The sequence below is a fragment of the Mercenaria mercenaria genome, chromosome 9 (assembly GCF_021730395.1).
Source record: "Mercenaria mercenaria strain notata chromosome 9, MADL_Memer_1, whole genome shotgun sequence".
Classification (NCBI taxonomy): Eukaryota; Metazoa; Mollusca; class Bivalvia; order Venerida; family Veneridae; genus Mercenaria; species Mercenaria mercenaria.
The window spans coordinates 51844668-51865231 of record NC_069369.1 but is presented as its reverse complement, the minus strand read 5'-3'; the positions used below and the strand labels follow the sequence as shown (position 1 = coordinate 51865231).

Here is a 20564-nt window from a genome sequence, read left to right as displayed (position 1 = left end):
GAAATCAATTGACATCTCAGTATCATATGCCAAGAAAGTACAAGAGAACCCCTACAATGCCCTGCTAACCTTAACCCTACTCATCCAGGCTTTGGAAAGGAGTATACCTCATTTTGTGATAATATCTACAAATTCATAGAACCAGGGGTTTGTCTTCCAGTACTTTTAAAACTGGAAAGCTTGAAAAGGGAAACATCCATAGCTGATACTTTGACAAAGAACAAAGGTAAATGGCATAAGACATGCAGAGTAAAGTTCAGAGACCGAGAGCTTGATACGGCAACTAAGCGACTGCATCAGTATACAGTGATGCAACACTTATGAAAGTTACACGGAAGAGCACTGCAAATGCAACTCTTCTTGATAATAACACATGTTTTATTTGAAATAAATGAGATGGGTCAACCTTGCATGAAGTATCTACATTTCGCAGTTCACTCAACAAGATTGAAAACTAGACTCATGGCACATTTTAAAGGCATGCATGCATATAATGAAGGCCGAGAGGTTTTTGGCATTTAATGATGATGTAGGATTTGCCTTGAAAGAAATCGAGGAATATATTGATTATGACAATGATGCAGTCATATTATGTAAAGCAGCAAACATTGTTCAAAGAGTGTTTATAATTGCAATCAACGTGAATCACCGGGACTGACAGACCGAGATCATGAAGCTTATCCACAAAACCACGCTTTCTGGTCTCTGCATGTACAATGAGTCCTACATATATTGGTAGAGATGGTTCGCGTTGCTTGCAATTATACACACTCTGTTGTGTCTCTGCGACGAGTAGATGTGCTGTTAAATATCATAAGTTGTGCTCTGGACATGGCGGATTGAAACTCATCAACTTCCGATGTCCTAGTCTTAATATTTGAACCCCCTAAGATCATCTCTACAATAGTTTGTAGGAATTTTGGAATAGCCTTCTGTTGGCAAGTTTCTTGCAATGTTTCATTAAAAGCACAGTTTTTACCACTGAACATATCCCGGCGAACAATGTTTGCTGCTTTACATAATATGACTGCATCATTGTCATAATCAGTATATTCCTCGATTTTCTGATATATCAATACCTAGTTGCTTGAAGGCAAACTTAAAATGCACCGCGCTGTGTAAATGTAGTGGTGACTGCGAACAATAAATATCAAGGTCTGTTTGGTAGAATTGAAATGACACTTGAAATATGTAAAACATCTGTATGTATCCACTAAACGATGTTGTTTTGTAGTTTTGTTTTAACATACATACATATATATGAATGCATATAAAACATTCGATGGTCAGAACTGGTCCAATGAACTTTGATATATGGCATTTTTTGGAAATGATAACTTTTCTGTAATATGTAAAACTACATCTAACTTTTAAGGTGGCCATTTTGGATTTTGTTTGCCATACTAATTGATTTTATTGACAAATGTTAATGTTATTTCAGGAGTGTACACTTATATGTTATTTCAGGAGTGAACGCTTATGCATGAATTATGTAAATTTCATAAATATTCACACAAAAAGTAAACCCTAATGGTTGCGTGATTCACTTATAAAAACATGATTTTATGGCAGCCATCTTGGATTTTGTCAGCCATATTGGACTTTTTTTATTAATTTGTCATTCTTATTGGAAGCTGAGTATGATTGTATACAATTATTTGCCAAGTTTCAAGATAATTACAAAAAAATGCTCAATTGTAGTGTGTTTTTGTTTCGTAAACATAATATTTTGGCCGCCATTTTGGATTTTGGCAGCCATATTGGATTTTATTTTTGCTTTTACATGATGCTTATTTGATATTTGATATAATTATATAATAATATGCCAACATATGTTATTTTAATGCTATCTTAACAGTCGTCTCAGTATTTTCCTATAGAACTGTAAGTTTTGGCGGCCATCTTGGATTTTGGCAGCCATTTTGATTTTCACAGCCCGCTTCCCACTCTTAAATAAAATGAAATATATTCATCAGCTATCATGCCAAGTTCCATGCTTTTCACAAGATGTGCACAATTATTTTATGAATTTCTTGGACTAGCTTTCTTATGCCAGTATAAGTAAATTAACACAACATTGAATCAATCAAATAGGTCTATTTGGCTACAAGAGTTTTTTTCACAAATAATCAGACAAAAAGAGATGTTTAATTTTGTTATGTGTCTGAGCGCGGCACACGGAGATAGTTTTTTCTCAAGCGTCTCAGGCCTTAACAATTACTGTTTAAAATGCTGTATATTGTTAGAAAAAAACTGAAAATTATAACGTGTATTAAATCTGCTTAAAACAAGCGAATAGATTTTCAGCAGTATTACAACTTCTGTAAAAGTAAATGTTTAAATTACATTTGCAAGTATCTGTGGGAATTTTGACTGTTTTGTATATAAGCCTGTTTATATTATTTAATTGTAGTTTCGGTAGTAATGATATCAGAAATAATCTTGCAGTTTGAAAGATTTTGTATTTATACATTTTCCTTTACAGTTTTAAACTATGTATGATTATCGTCGGGTTCAGACAATAAGAAAGAATTGTTTCATAACAGATGCTTCATAGGTGAGTACAACTTCCAAGTTAAAATTTCCGTTCAGTGAGGAAATTAGTAATAAAAAGAATAAACAATTTGCATTTAGTCAACAATATATATATACTTTTTGTTATCCTTTTGGAGAAGAAGTAGTTAATAAAAAGAATAAACAATTTGCATTTAGTCAACAATATATAATTATATACTTTTCTGTTATCTTTTTGGAGATGGTACCTTCAGTATTACACGAGCTATTTGTAGACTATTCTCATATCATAGCGACAATTTCCCTTGTGAAAATTGTTTCTTTGTTGGTATGTAGGTAAGTTTTCCTGTAAGTTTTTATTTCATTGCTTTACTACTTATTAAAATTACTGTTTCAAGGAACAAACAATATGCATTATTTCTCCATTTCTACATTGAGTTTAAACGGTTTTTGCAAGTGTGAATGGCTATTTCTGTTAAGCGCAAATATAAATATATAATTTTATCAGTTTAATAGGACTTCCTTGCGTCAAAGGGAATCCTGTTACTGGATAGTTAGTCCCCTACTGGTTGAAAACCAGTTTCGGGGACTATAGGAATGCACTTTTCTGTCCGTCATTCTGTTATTCCGTCCGTCCTTCCGTCCTTCCGCAATTTCGTGTCCGTTCCATAACTCTGTCATTCATGAAGGGATTTTAATATTACTTGGCACAAATGTTTCCCATGAGGAGATGACGTGTCATGCGCAAGACTCGGACCCGTGGCTCAAAGGTCAAGGTCACAATTGGAGGTCAAAAGTCAACAGGGCTTTTTCCTTTCTGGTCCATAACTCTGCCATCCATGAAGAAATTTTAATGTTACTTGGCACAAATATACCTCGTAATAAGACAATGTGTCATGCATAACTTTCATACTCCTAGCTCAAAGGTCAAGGTCACACTTGGCAGTCAAATGTTTACATGGCATGAACAGGGTCTGTTTCGTGTCCGGTCCATAACTCTGTCATTCATTAAGGGATTTTAATATTACTTGGCATAAATATTTTCCATGATAAGACGACGTGTCATGCGCAAAACCCACACGCCTAGCTCAAAGGTCAATATCACAATTGGAGGTCAAAGGTCAACAGGGTTTCTTTCCTGTCCGATCAATAACTCTGTCATCCATCAAGGGATTACAATATTACTTGGCATAAATGTTCGCCATGATGAGATGACGTGTCATGCGCAACACCCTGAACTCTAGCTTTAAGGTCAAGGTCACACTTGACGATCAAAGGTCAATAGGAATTTTTTCTTGTCCAGTCTATGACTTTGTCATGCAAAACAGGATTTAAATATCAGTTGACACAGATATTCCCCTGGATGAGACAACGTGTCATGCGCAAAACCCGGGCCCTTAGCTGAAAGGTCAAAGTCAAAGGCCAAAAGGGCTTTTTTCCTGTCCAGTCTATCCTTAAAGGGATTTAAAGGGATTTTAATATTACTTGGCACAAATGTTCACCACAATGAGACGGAGTGTCATGCGCAAGAATCAGGTCTAAGGTCAATGCCACACTTAGAGGCCAAAGGTCAGATACAAGTATAACATTGTCCGGAGCATTTCTTCTTCATGCATGGAGGGAATTTGATATAACTTTGCAAAATGTTCACCACTATGAGACGAATTGTCTTGCGCAAAAACCAGATCCCTAGGTCTAAGGTCAAGGTCACACTTAGAGGTCAAAGGTCAAATTAAAAAATGACATTGTCCGGAGCATTTCTCCTTCATGCATGGAGGGATTTTGATGTAACTTGGCACAAATGTTCACCACCATGAGGCAGCCTTGTTTTTAGAATTACTTAACTTTTTGTTGCTATAAATAGCTTATATTGTAACTTTTTTATTACTGGCTGTAGAGAAAAATCGAGACCACTTTTCTATGGTACAACATGCATGTTACGTCAAATTTGTAGGTGTATTTTAACTTATCTCTACCTTGTTAAGTAGTTATTGTGGACTTATATTATATAGATTTTTTTAGGATTAACTTCCCTTTGTTGTTACTATAAATAACAATAGAGAAAATTATGTGCCTTCCAGTAGGGGATTTTGTATTGCATGGCAATACTTCCTTCACTTGTTTCTCTTGTTTTAACGGAATCTTGTTCAATTACCCATTAATCCCCAAAAGAGTTTCATATTATGTCTGCTTTAATAAACTGTTTGTTGGATTCTGTTTGGTCCATATAGTTAACAATTATAATGTATAGGGTGACATTATGCCTGTTTCCCCTTAATATAAAACAACGACTTATATACGAAATACGTATCATAGTCAGTTATCCACATATCTCTGAATTCTACTTGAACTTTTAAGACCTATTACGGTTTATGCATTTCCACATCGGAACTATTGAGGGATATTCAAAGATGCCTGCGATATTATTATTGTGCGTTTTATTCGACCTGGCGGGGCGGGGTTAATCTCTGACTTATGCAAATAATGGTAATCTCAAAAAACGAGCAAAATAGGTAGAGCAATATCTTTGTTTAATTCCGCAATCGTTCGGTAACCAACGACTAAAATTGCCGAATATACAACATATCCTGCACAATAATGCAGTGGCCCGTTCGGAAACCTCGCCCTGCCAGGTCGATTAAAAGCACAATATTATATATTATTAAATTGCTATGTTTGACGCACAGTTTATACACATTTGAAAGGAAAGTGACAAAAGTCTTCAACGATAGTATAAATTTAAGCCATGTAGTAAAAGACGGAATTGTAACAGGTACTTTTTATACGCCTGAAGGTGTCCGTCTGTCAGTCCGTCAGTTAGCAATTTCGTGTCCGCTCTGTAACTCTAAGAACCCTTCAAGGATTTTGAAGAAACTTGACATAAATGTTCACCACATCGAGGGTGCATGTTTCCGATGGCTCGCTTTAAGATCAATGTCACAACCGAAAGGAAATTTTTTAAAAATCTTCTTCTCAAAACCAGAAGCCCTAGAACTTAGATATTTGACATGTAGCATTGCCTAGTGGACCTCTACAAAATGTGTTCAAATCTTGACCCCCGGGGTCAAAATTGATCCCGCCCCAGGGCTCACTTGATTTTACATAGGAAAATCTTAAAACAATTTCTAAAAATAAACCAGAAGGCCTAGAGCTTAGATATTTCACATGTAGCATTGCCTAGTAGACTTCTACAAAATTTGTTCAAATCATGATCCCCGGGGTCAAATTGACCCCGCCCCATGGGTTACTTGATTGTACATAGAAAAATCTTCAAAATTTTCTAAAAATAAACCAAAAAGCCTAGAGCTCTACAAAATTTGTTCAAATCATGACCCCCGGGGTTAAAATTGACCCCGCCCCAGGAGTCACTTGATTTTACATAGGAAAATCTTCAAAATGTTTCTAAAAATAAACCAGAAGGCCTAGAGATTAGATATTTGACATGTAGCATAGCCTAGTTGACCTCTACAAAACTTATTCAATTTTTGACCCCTTGAGTCGAGATTGACCCCACCCCAGGGGTCACTTGAATTTACATAGGAAAATTTTCTAAAAATAAACCAGAAGGCCTAGATCTTAGATATTTGACATGTAGCATTGCCTAGTAGACTTCTACAAAATTTATTCAAATCATGACCCCCGGAGTCAAATTGTTCCCGACCCATGGGGTTATTTGATTGTACATAGAAAAATCTTCAAAATTTCAAAAAATAAACCAGAAGGCCTAGACCTAAGATATTTGACATGTAGCATTGCCTAGTGGACCTCTACAAAATTTGTTCAAATCTTGACCCCCCCCCCCCCCCCGGGTCAAATTGAACCAGTCACAGGTGTTACTTGATTGTACATAGCGAAAATTTTATAAATTTGCTAAAAATAAACCAGAAGGCCTAGATCTTAGATATTCGATATGTAACATTGCCTAGTAGACTTCTACAAACTTTGTTCAAATCATGACCCCTGAGGTAAAATTGGCCCCGCACCAGGGGTTACTTGATTGTACATCGGAAAATCTTCCAAAAAAATTCTAAAAATCATCAGTTTGACATTTGAAACATGTAGCTCATATTTCTCAGGTGAGCGATCCAGGGTCATCATGACCCTCTTCTTATACGTATGCGCTTCTAACAAACAGTAAACATATGAGGAAAGTGGTGTTTCTTCTTGTGTTTTCACTTGTGAAACGTGTACACGTAGTTTGATAATGCGAATGTGTGTGACTATCATACCGTTTTTTAACCGATATTCTAGTAATATGATTATACACATTTAAGATATAAATACTGTCTTGTTCATACTATAATATTTTAATATAGTTACTTCGATATTTGCTGTTTTAATCAATATCTTTTCAGATAACGTTAAAGTAGGCCTGTCAGTCAGACTTTGCACGGCTTTAATATATCGAATTATACTATTAAGTTTGTTTTCCTCGCCAGAAGGTAAAATTGAATATTTCTGTTAAATTACCGTCTTTCTTTCCATATTATTTTAAGAATAACTTCCTGTTTAATTTCTATTTTTAGGGACTAGATACATCGCAGCCAAATTTAACTCACATTCAGGAACATTAGCTTGTTACTTCCCTTGAAATGTTTATGATAAAGCGCAAGGATAACCAAATGTAACATTGGTCCCTTTCAGTTGGATTCCTCTGACTTTATGGTTATGACCTTTATCCAAGATGTTGCGGTTGGTCAAAATAAATATGCATTTGATGTGTAGGTTTCTAAATAAATATGATTGTTCAAAACTAAATTTAGCACAGAGCCACTTTAAGAAAACCTGTTCTTAACCATTTTCCAAACCAATGAAATTTAGTACAGAACACAGAAGGGGTAAAGGATTTAACTCAGATAAAGATACACAGAATTTGTACTGTTATGCCTTTGAAAATAAAAGTACTTGTGCACATTCAAACGTTCATACGTCTGAACACAGTCTTTCGAAAGAATGTAGAACCACACATACAATTGATTTATATATTCAGTAATAAAATTATGCACATTTGATGTTGATTTTTAAAGTAGTACTATTTATGTACATTTTACCACCAAGTCCATAGTACGAATTGTCCATACTTTCAAATGTGATTTTGTGTCTATTAAACCATTAAGTTGAATAAAAATTAGCTTTGGCCAGAATGATAAATAAATCTGTGTTTTATAAGTTAAAGTATTACAACAGAGAAAAATGAGACATAACGTAAATGTGGGGAATTCGTTTCTTGCAATCTTGAATTAAATGATTCGTTGTTATTGCGCGGTTTGGAACAATTTTATCCATTCATTATTCTTTAATAATTGAAGCCTATTTTAGGGGCGCGAACGGTGTAGCGATTGTCGTACTCTCTTATGATGAAACTAAATCAAAACAAGTCTACAGATACAGTGCTTGGTTGAGTTCTATGGTTTCAAATTATTTTCTTTTACATTCATTTTAAACTTTATAGCATGACAAGCATTAATGAAGAACATTCATTTTCCGTATAACAAGGGGGGTATTCGATCTACTCCTTACCACCGAAACAAAATGGCAGCCAAAACTGAAAATGTGAGTTTTTCTTACTTTTTTTCTTTTTCAAGGATATCTAGACAATAACACATGTGTATCAACCTGCTCCACTGTTTTCTCTATCAACCGGTACCTTTCACTTTGGAAACAGTGCTGTAATTTGTCTGGAATGCTGGTCATGAGATTCGAATCGATGGAAAATCCTCCGTTAAACACGGGATAAGGAATAGTGCGATTAGCAAAAATGGTCTTTTTTCCTAATATACCGCAGGTTGTAAGCTATTTTTCTGACTGAGAGGAATATATCCACATACTTATCTAATACTGTTCGTTTTGTGCAGATCACAGTTCGTATTTTCAAAAAAAAAACACAATTTTTGTCCGATGGTAAGGAACAGTGTGCGAAATCAGAGGATAAGGTGCAGTGCAATTTTTTCAAACGGATTTTACAGTTTTCTTTCATCGTTTCTGAGATAACCAGTTGACATTTCTCTACCATGTAATAACTGAAGGGGTCGGATTGAGGAGTAGAACAGTAACATAATCCCCGAATGAACATATTACCAGACAAGATATGTCAGTAGGTAAGCACACTTGACTTTTTCAGTGATTTTCGATTAAGCAAAACTGTTGTTCTCTGTTCTTCGTGGTGTCTTATATCACTTTTGGCCTAGATATTTGGCCAATCAAACATTTTATAGGAACTTATATTTGGCCATTCAAATGCTAAATAGGTAGGGAGCAAATGTAACCGATTTTTCCATTGGTTAAATATACAAAGCAACCAATTTCTTCTTCAGAAGATATACTACAAAGTTTGATTTCCACTTCAGAAGCTTTTCACGAAATATAAACAAGAACGATTCTTCTGGAAATTACAAATCGGTTAGGTCTCTTGGTAGACTTTTATGATTATTCATGACGGGCAAGAACCGTTGCTTTTTATTTCACAATCTCATTTGCATATCTAAAGTGAAACTCTGACCATCTTACTGTAATTCGTGTAGTATAATACTAGTAGCAATTTTCAGTTGCTGTGCATTTCCATGTGTAAAATGAATGATATTTCCGCATAAGTATTTGGTTGTCGTGCTTTTGAAATATATAAACCAGGCATTCGGAACAGGACAATGCTCTATTCTGTATGCTAAAACATACTAGTACGGTAATCCAATCTTATTTGAAAGACTTCCAAGTAGGATGTCTCGTTATCAGCCTGCATGAAAAAAGTGAAAAATGTAAACATTTTCATAAACATGGCTATAATTATGGGGACTCGGATTCAGTCTTCATTTAAAAATGCAAAAGGAATTATTCACCCAAAATCACTAGTGACGCGCATATGTATGTTACTGTTTACTATCTTATTCACAAATCAATAGAAGAGTAATTCGTCTCCATGTCATATAGCACTAAGCTTGTTTGATTTTTATACCGAATCTTTTACTGTTACCTTTGTCTGTTAGTAATTTATGAAGCTTCAAACTACCGTAAACAATACATACGTTACTGTCGCCAGCTCATTTTTATGTTTAATGAACGTTCTTGTAGTTAAAATTCATCAGTAGTCAACGAAATCACATATTTTTATGAAGTAACATAGGAAGTTATTTTATAATCAAACATAGATACAAATTTTTCCGGACTCCTTTGGTATCAGTCATCATTTAAAATGATGCCAAAGAATATGATAATGTGTTTGCCGTTTCTGGGTAGAATAAACATTCACACATGTCTGTTTGTAAATTATATAACTATTATGCTTGCTCATTCATGCTGTTAATTCGGGTTACATTTATACCATATCAGCGTGGAAAACCTTGCCTAAAAGCGTATATAACAGATTGATACATCCGTTACCGTATTGTAGAAATATCACAATTTAATTCATTTTTTAATGCTCTTAAAGACGAAGATCATTGTCATATCTGATAGCTGATTACCCTTTAGGCAACAAATATCTATCTATGAATATTTTTTATGAGCATCAAAGAAGGAAATAATACATATGTGATCGATACATACGTTACTGAAATATTTAAAACTAACTCCTACGTCAGCATACGTCAACAGTGACGCAAGGTTTCATGTTTACAAGCTTTTTAGGTCGCCAACTTTTAATTTTGATAACCTTTTATCACGTACACATTGTAAACAAATTCAGTTTTGAGAATTGTATGCTATAGATATGATAAGAGAATAATATCACACCGTAATAAATTTTCATATCTAATAATTTTTAAATATAGAATATGTTTATTATTTTCAAATGAAATCATATCATGTATATTAATGTATATAAAAGTAAAGATACAGTGTTTACGAGTGATACAAACATATCCAATAGTAACGTATGTATAATTTCAAAATAATTTCTTTTTTTGTGGCATTCGTAATGTAGTAATACAATAATTTGAATATCATGCTCGGAATATACAGGATATGACTAGATAGGAAAGTATTTTCGCATTATGTTCAAAACGGGTGCCATTATTTATCTCCAAAGTTGATTTGACAATGTAATTCAAATTCCAGTTGATCTGTAATTCATTTACATCAATACTTATGCTTCAGTTCAGTCGTACAGGATGGATTTTATATCGTTTCGTAGAATTTTGACAATTACATAACGCAGATTCTTACTTTTGTACAGCAGGAGGTTACATGCCAGTGTAATTGTGCAGTAACGTATGTATTTGCTTTGAAAAAAAGCTATTTGTTATCGCGATATTGTTTATTCTTCTTTTCTGCAATTCACATGATATGCATAACTGCCTTGATAGTGATTAAACATCTTAAAACATTTCCTTTATTATAGTTTTGGACCAATATACTAGAAATTTAGGACGTACATAAATTTCCGGGCAGTATCATAGATGTTTGAATTCAAATGAGAATACACTATTGCCCATAAACAGTAATACAAAATTTAATGTGATCGAAACATATTCAAAGGGCATATAAAAGATTTTATTGAATTAACGAAAAGTGGTATCGGTAAATACATTGTATATGCATAATTTACTTAACTGGTACATACGTTACCTTGAGCATACTCATCGATTTTGTGTTATGTATGATGAAAATATGATAGAATGTTCTCAAAGTTGTTAGAATGACTGTAAATATTCCAGGACTTTTCCTTCAGACAAAACTATTGTTTGTATTACGTTTAAATTACATAGAAAAAAAGGAAAAACTGGTTTAGTTCACTCTGAATGTTTAAATAAAATTTGATTTCAATTCATCTTGTTAGTTTGATATACGAAGCCGGAAAAAATAAATGCAGTTTGTATAATCAGTATGTAGCTAAAATGCTGGTATATTTTCAGCTATTCTACTAAACATACCGACACAGTCAACCGCGCAACTGTTCCCGAAAACAGTTTGTTTTTTAAACACTGGTGTAGTCACGTATGTATTTTGAAAACCCTCAAGGAAAAAGTGGAGATGTTTTTTAATGTATCATAACTTTCTTCAGAGAAAATTTTCATGGTTGTTTTTTTTTGTGTTTAATCTAGGTATCTTTTATTTTGGAAATGAAAACACCTCACTTGTATACCTCATTTTTTTCCAGATTTTTTACGACCTATATGCGCCTAATTTGTAATTTTGGGTGAATTACTTCCCCAAAATAGCTTTTAAAATGTTTGAATTATTATATACCATTAGGAGAAAGGCTTCTGGAAAATAAGGTTCATAAATAGATGTCAGCAGTAGTGTTTTCAAATCATAATAGTAATATTTAGATTCGTTTATTTATAAAGCTTATGGAACTAGATGTGTTGATAAACGTATTTTATGATACTGCTTTCACCCCTGAAATTAACATGTATGCTTTAACACATAGTGGGAACTCCAAAAACATTAGAAGCATAAGCACCACTTGCCAAAACACAAATGTAAAAGCACATAGTGTAAACACTCCTATACCAAAAAGAAATTTACAGATAGTTAAATGTTGGCAAGGGATACTTTATTAAATACTTGCTAAACTTTTGGCTTTCAGTACATCACGTGTCTGATAGACAGGCGGATACCTTTTAAATCTTACTACATTGAGCAAGAGATAGTTATAAATGATCACCAAAATATTATTTTAACAGAATTTTACTTGATTGTCTCTGAAAAGAGCGAAGGAAAAAGTCGCTTGAAGAAGTGAACTGCACCTTATCCTCTTATTTTCGTACACTGTTCCTTACCATCAGACAAAAAACTGTGTAATTTAAAATTACGACTTTTAATCGGCTCCAGACTAACCATGAAGGAAATATATATGATATTTTACTTCTAATAAAAAAAATAGCTCACAGCTGTTTGAATAATTAGGAAAAAAGACCATTTTTGCTAATCGCACTATTCCTTATCCCGTGTTTAACGGAGGATTTTCCATCGATTCAAATCCCATGACCAGCATTCCAGACAAATTACAGCACTGTTTCCAAAGTTAAAGGTACCGATAGATAGAGAAAACAGTGGAGCAGGTTGATAGCCATGTGTAATGGTCTAGAAATCCTTAAAAAAGATAAAAAGTAAGAAAAACTCACATTTTCAGTTTTGGCCGCCATTTTGTTTCGGAGGTAAAGAGTAGATCGAATACCCCCCTTGGTATAATATAATTCCGCTAAAGCCAGTGCTTTGGGTGCTCTCATCAACAAACTATGTTAGACTTTTTCTTGGTTAAATTCTATGCTTTCGAAGTATCTTTCTATGTATTATATTAAATTCAATATGTTTTTTGTAAAGAATTTAGTGAAATGGTAAAAAGATGACCTTGCTTTTCATTAAAACAACACAGTATCACTCTTTGCAAAGAAGACGATAAAGGAAATTCATACATTGAATGATCGAAAAAAATGTTTTGAAATAAAATATGTATGTTCATAATTATACGTATTTATTTTCAGTCTTACAAATACTGCGTCAATTTAAACTTTTCAAAACGTTCAATCTAATTCTATTGTTAATGTTTAAAAAGGGTTATCAAAGGTTTATGTGTCACATGTGCCTTATCGCTATGAAATACAATATTTACAGGAGTCTTAGCATTTGAACGTATCGCCATACTTGAAAGTAATGTATGATTGAGATAACGGGAAAATGTACAAAGTCTTTGTTTTGGATACAATCTCTAACGCTTTAGAAGCAGGTATTACCACCCATATGACAATCGTGTGTGTGATCAGTATGAGATACACACAGATCTGACACTTCCCAAATATGTAAAATATCTTTTGGCCTCGGTTGTTGCTATAACACAAGTCCTTATTCAAGATTGATTTTTTGAATAAAATTTAACAATGCTGATGTGTAGCAAACCTTTGCCATCGGAGCTAAAATACTATCATCTTTAAACACAATCTTGTAAATAACATATCCGATTATAAAATCATCACAACTATTTCTTGGGTAAATCTTTACCAGGATTGTGCAAATACTTTTGAATTGTAAATAAACAGAGCCCTCATATTTAAAAATTTGTCTAGTAAATCTTCAACTGCACTTTGGTTTTGAACAATTTACACAGAAATTTTCCTTTAGTATTGACTTCGCGAAAAGGTATAAGATACAAAAACCACTTATTTGTGAAAACTCGGCTGCAGAATGGCAATAACACTTTTTCCTATATGGTCCTATGTAAAACTTAAACAAAAAATACTGTCTCTGAATATGCAAGCAAATTTAAAGTAACTTGACAGAAATGTTCTTTGCAGAAGTTATTAATTAATGTAAAGTAATTAATAATAAGGAATTAAGATGAGCGATATATGGCCATCATTACCTTTCTTATTTTATAAGCCGTAATTATTAAAGACATGTTACAAGGGTCATTGTGGTTAAATTTCTGAAGAATTTTTATTGCAAACTTGCAAAGAAATCTATGTTTACCGAAACACATTTGAAAAAAAAATATTTACCCGGCCGAGAAATACTTTAAGCTAGTCTTCTTTTCTTCTGGACTTTTATTTTTTTAAAAAAGTTCATGAGTCTTGGAAATAAAAAAAAAAAGTGACAAGGACTCAGGTCTTGTAATTAGGCTTTTTTATTTACAACATGTACATTTTCAGACTCTTAAAAACGCATAACATCATCACTTTGTAAGAAGCATTGGCATGAATCAGATGAACATAAGTCCATTCTTTGCTTCATATTGTAAAACATTTTCACATTCTTCAGGCGTCCAGTTACTGCATGATACCATTGACGAGCATTAGATCAACTTTCCCGCTAGAACTAAAACAATTTCAAAGTTGTACAACATTTTCAGAGTACTGATGGTTCTATTGCTTGTTAACTGTGGCTGAAATATGTACACCTGGGTGTTTTCACCTGTTCTCAAGTTGGAAAAAAGCCGAATCGGACTATTGCTAACAATGAGTTTTCTTTTTCAAAAGTTCTTGGAATTATTTTAGACGCTGTTTTTATTCTTCAATGAACAAATGAGGTACCCACCTTGCGCAAATCTTTCTCAGGTGAAAATATCTATTCAGAATCGTTGACACTATGCCCTCTGATATTTCAGTACATCTTTATCTATTTATAAGGTATCCCGGCCTACAACATTTATGCAGCGATGTTTGCCTTGTCAATAGAGGTTTCAGGTCTACAAAGATCTTTGAGAGAAAATATCCAAGCTGTTAAAGCTTAAATCCACTCAAACTGTGTGCGGAATATCTTATAACCAAAACTTTAGTATCTTAGTCCATGGTTCAGTGTGACGTGTATATTACAGTAATAACTGTATTTACCTCAGTCATTGAAAAAGCTGTTTGTCATTTTAATACATAAGAGGGATAAAACTACGGATTCTCATTAGTGACCGCTTTTTGGCATGACTTGTGTATATATATATCTAATTTACATTAAAGAAATCGATGGCTTTTGCTTTTGTAATTTTATTATATTCTACAAATAAACAATAGTTGAACTCAAGAAAATACAATATATTTCTGATTACAGACAAACTGCCTTTCCAAAATAATATCTGTTCCATTTTTTTAAGGCAAGGAACATTTGGACGTTAATGTACTACCTCTCTTTTATACAATGTATATTGTTATCAGTCAAGTACAAATTTCATAAATTTACAGTTTATCTTCCTGGTTTTATCTTTAAGAGTTACGTTAGCGTTTTAAAGATACCATAAAAAGGTTCAGTATCTTTTTTTATTATGAAGGGATTACCAGCATTAGTGCTTACATACGTGTTAAATATACTTGCAGTTGCATCAACAGGTATAGTATTTTACTTAAAGTAGGTGTAGTGTCGGATACATGCGATATTAGCTACTTTATTTATATATGTAATGTGGATTGTCATTTCTCCACGATTTTTTGTGCGTTTCTTTTCTTTTAAGTAAATTTTAAAGGCACTGGCCTCTAGATCGTTCGAAAACAACACAAAGGTTGTTTTCTTTCAGATACCTGGAAATTAAAGCTGTATTTCTTAAGAATGCGTTGAAACTTAATTACAGACAGACTATATGTTATGGAAACACGTGAGAATTAGTTGTTTTTACTACTTTTTACGATGAAAATTGAAAAGGTACTTTAGGTAAATTGCCTCGATTATAAATACAGTATCTATACTTAACGCGAATTGCACACTAAATCCTCCATAGCAATATTAGTAACGGCAGCGGAAGACTCCTTAGATTCCCGACGCGGACATCTTTTTTTTTTGTTTTGATTTGGCGTTTTTTAAAATAGTTCAGAAACAAAAACTCATATTCTAATGTTCAAAATATGATCAAACTTCAAATTGAAAGAAAAATTATTATTGCTTTTAAAATATATAAAGCCATACCATCGGACATATAAATAAAATATTATACATGATAACACCATATATCTGATCTTATTTTTATTTTTCTCTGAGCGTATATATATATATATATATATATATATATATATATATATATATATATATATATATATATATATATATATATATTCATTCAGACGAGGTAGCGATGTTGCATTTTGTCATAATTTAAAGGTATCATGCCTTAATATCTGTATATAAATTGCAGTATTGTATGATAATGAATAATTAACTGATGTACGTGTTCACAAGTGCCATATCATTAATTAATATCAATAGTATCTCAGTTTGAGCGCATCTATTCAGCGGTGCAGTTGTTCTCTGGTACATGGAAATACACGTGACCGATACATAAAATTTACTTTTCATTCTTTTCATTTTCCGTTTAATTATAAATTATTCCTCTAACACGTAGAATGGTCATTAGCATAACGTATCGTAGACAGTCAACGTCAGTTATATGATTTTAACCGGAATTGACAGGGAGGATACGCATACAGTAAGCATCAAGCCCACTTTATTCCATATGCGAACCATTTTTGCACTGTTTGTACATAGAGTATAAAATTTAGAGAGATTGGAAATTAACAACATTCGACATTCAATAATTTTAAAGGCACGTAGCCCAAAACCTCTTATTGGAAATAAGCAGTATAAACAGTTCTATGCATTAGGTTTAAAGCAGTCCATACGTAATTAATGTCTAGATAAAAACAGTCTAAATGTGCACTATCTAAAATAACTGGAAGTTTTTTTAACTTAACAATTGTCTGTTACCGCATGGAATTTAGTTATGAATGTATCTCTATATACATAAAAAGTTATATAATTAGTAAATGTAAAATATAATTGAAGAGATTTGAAGTGAACATTCAGATATAGAACATTTAGAAAAAGATATTTACAGGATACATGTACCTTTAAAAACACAAGGTAAAGTATTTTGTGTCTGATTTTGTTTGTTTAAGAGATAGGGGGATTATATAAATAAAGCAATATAAGATAAAACTAAACAGAAACAAACACAATACATGTCTCGCATATCAAAAACTGATAACGGCAAATTGATATTTTATGTTGACTCCTGTAATATCAGGGAATTTCGCAAGAGATCGATTTTTGACACATTCGTTAACTGACTTTATTCGCTGTAATATAACCGTTCAAAACGAGATTTTGTTAGGCTAAATTCAAACTTGAAAAACTTATTTCTTATGCCACGTAATATATAACTTATTGAATGTCTTAGCGGTCAAAAGTGAAAACTGTTGACCGCCAAGGCATTCAATATCAATGTATATTCTACAATGCCCATCAATTTAGTTTTCAAAAGTAATGAACTTTTAGACTCGCAAAAACAACTGAATCTGCATTATATCTTATCTTTAGATAAAAAATAGCGACATATCGATATGATAAATTGCTTTCAGATATGTGTTATCTTTTTTGTATTTGATCGATATTCTCTATCTAATACATACATACTTTCAAGTATTCTTTAGTTTAGTCGCATGTGTTCCCTGTTAAAAGAATATATAATGACGATTACAGAATTTACTTTATTTTGCTAATGAATTTGACTCCATAATCATCAGTTAGTTTTTCACTTGTTAATGACATGCCCGAAGTTTCTTTTTTGCCTCAGTGTCATAAATGACCTTCGAGGAGAACTACTGCATAGGTTTATTGTGTACTGCCAATATTAACCAAATTCAAAATTCTTAGTAAAAAAGTTAGCAGAGCAAAATTTATGTATGGAACTGCTCTAAAAAGAATTGGGACAAATCGACGAAGTAGTAACTTGCCGCTAAATTGTAGATTGTACACTGTAGCCGAAAGAAGTTATGAAGAAGCGAATGTTATATATAGTACCTATAGTAAAGTATATGAACTATCTGAAATTACTACCATGTATCATCATGTTTTCATGCACTATAACATTATGTTGAATCGCGACATTGTGCATAACGCGATGCACATTATATTTCAACTTTTGACACAAAAAGTTATTCATTACTTGGAGGTAAAATAAAGGGATAAATGCCCTGTATTACATACTTGTAATAACCTAAGTATGTAGTATTCAAAATAAAACAGTATTACTAAAAAGTTACTGTATATTAATTTAAGATATATTTTTGGACTGCGTAAATATAGTAAATTTGACAGGTTATAACCACCGCATTAATAAATGCCACTCCATGATGTTTTTTTCCGCACCCGTACCGTGATAAGTCTTACGTATTTAAACGAACAGTATATCATGATGTGAGACTGTATAAGACAGCACATTTCACTTGTATATATCATTGTATATTAAGATTTGTATTCGGTTTGCAAAATATCTGTCCTCCATAAGGCTATACAAATTGTTAAGGTTAAAATTATAAAATGATTCACTTAATCATGAAACAGAAAACATGACTAGTTCAGATTAACATTACTTGCGCGACCAACAGTAATTTCGAGTATTACAAGAAACTTCGGGCATGTCATTAACTAGTGAAAAACTAAAACTTTTTCTTCCTACTTTTTGTGTGTGAGACAAAGCATGTTTCTGTGTTAGTTAACCTGAGCACGAGGTGATCATGGTCAACTTTTAGGATCATTGGATATCATCCGTCCGTCCGTCGTTCGTCCTTCAATTTCCTTAAAGAACATCTTCTAAACCATGAAGCAATTTCAGGCACCTTTAAATACAGGTCGTCTATGCTAAAATATGGTTGTAATGAAATCTGATTTCAGGATAATTTCACAGATATTTGTCACAGCTGATCATCCTCCGGACATCTTCAAATCACTTTGCTTCGGATATATGAATATATATTTCTAAAACCATCTCCTCTGGAACCGCTTGTCAAATTTCAAAGAAAAGAAGGAAAAACACAGAAATATTTTTGGGCGATTCTTAAAAAACTTAGTCAATATAGTAAATTACTCTGAATTGTTTAAAAACGTGGTCACCAAGCGGCGGAGCTAGTTTTCTATATATGGCTGCATAGAAAGTGTTGAAAGTCTTCTCCTCTGAAATTGTTGACCCGACTTAAAAAAAAATTCACACCAATATTCACTGAGTGATCCCCAAACCAGTTGTGAATCTCGCGTGATCAGTCTAAGGCAATCAAGGCTCTCTGTTTATTTTTGAATGGCTGTTAGCTGTTAATCTCTTCGAAAATAATGATACAATATTCTAGTAAGTCAGACCATTGAATGTACAATCCGTATTTTGGTAAAATGAATCTTTAGTTATGATTTCACAAAAGCCTGATAAGCAATAATAGGCTCAGAGCCACTGCTATTTAAGTGTCCTCATCAAGTATACGAGTCTATCAATAGCTGCCGATTACCACTGATTAGTTGAAGTGTAATTAAGGAAGAAACGGGATAATAGTAATAATAATATCAACGAAACATATGATATGGATGCTTCTTTTCATAAATATAAATGCATTTTACATAATTGTATTGGCATTTCAATGCATATTGGAAAGCAGCAGTCAGCCATAAAATTGCTTTTTGATAGAATATATTCTTGTCAAACTATTTTATTGTGATAAAATATCTTCCTGTAAAATTGGTATAATGAGGCACCTTTCTTTTTAAAAGATGTGTTTTCTTTTGCTTGAAATAACTTTAGAGAAATGGTGCAAATACAACAAAATTACCCGTTAGTGAAACGTATGTTTTTGTTTCGTAAGTTCTTATCATTTTGTTTTCTAACAAGGTTTATTCATAATTAGAAAGATACAAACTTTCAAATGTACTACAAATTTGACAATGTATTATTTTATTTCTGTAAGTGTTTGTTATTTTACTATGTTCAATGACTTTATAAAGTAACACTTCTGTAAATCATGATTATATGATTAATCTATATAACATTTGATTATCTTACCAGTGGCCATTTCAAGTGATGATGCAATTTCATAGATGACTGCTATGTTTATTAATCTGGCCTTGTATATTTAAACATTATTTGAAATTGTCTGACCCCTGCTGTTGCAACTAAGTCTTAACGTTTTATGAAACAAAGTTAAAATTTTACATTGGAATTAAATTTGTTTTCAAAACATTCAAAAGACATAGGGTGCATCTTGTCAGTTTACTAGCATGCATCACTTTCAATAACAGTTCTTGATTTATTCATAGTATGTTTTTACATATATAGATTATGCCCCGGGTATCTACTGCAACAACGTAACTAAAACTTGGAACGAATCAGTGGAAGATTGTAAAGACAAAGGTGGAACTCTGGTTTCGTATGTGACAGATATCGGTAAAACTCTTGACGAGCTTTGTCTGAAAGAAGACATAGATGTCTGGACAGCTGATTATGCGTGGGAACCGAAAAGGAGTGGATTTAGTAGTGCACGTATTGTATCAGTTATGTTCTCACATAATTGCTCTATTTTACTTTTTCTATTACGTTTCTCTGGTATCATAGTATAGGATAAGCTCTGAGATAACATTTCATAACGTTCATGACCACATACTGTGTTATCACATATGCGAGTAATGTAGAAATCTTCAAAAGAGTTCACATTGAGGTCGACCCATAGACATGGTTATTCTATGGTACCAGCGGACGTCAACATATAAAGAAAACGAAATAATTGTATAGAATGATATATTTTATACTGTAAAAGCTACATATTGTAAGATGCGCTTATCACTTTACGTTATCACTGTACACCGAAGCTGAAAGAAAGTAA

At 32.9% G+C, this 20564-nt stretch overlaps 1 protein-coding gene across 1 annotated transcript in view; it reads left to right on the top strand.

The window, feature by feature from the left end:
• The window catches only part of LOC128546174 (uncharacterized), a 53775-nt gene extending 33256 nt beyond the window's left edge, over positions 1-20519 (top strand). Inside the window, exon 2 of the mRNA XM_053551396.1 lies at positions 20021-20519. Coding sequence (XP_053407371.1) covers positions 20021-20301 — 281 coding nt within the window. The 3' untranslated portion in view covers positions 20302-20519. The remainder of the gene's footprint in view (positions 1-20020) is intronic.
• The last annotated feature ends 45 nt before the right edge of the window (positions 20520-20564 follow it).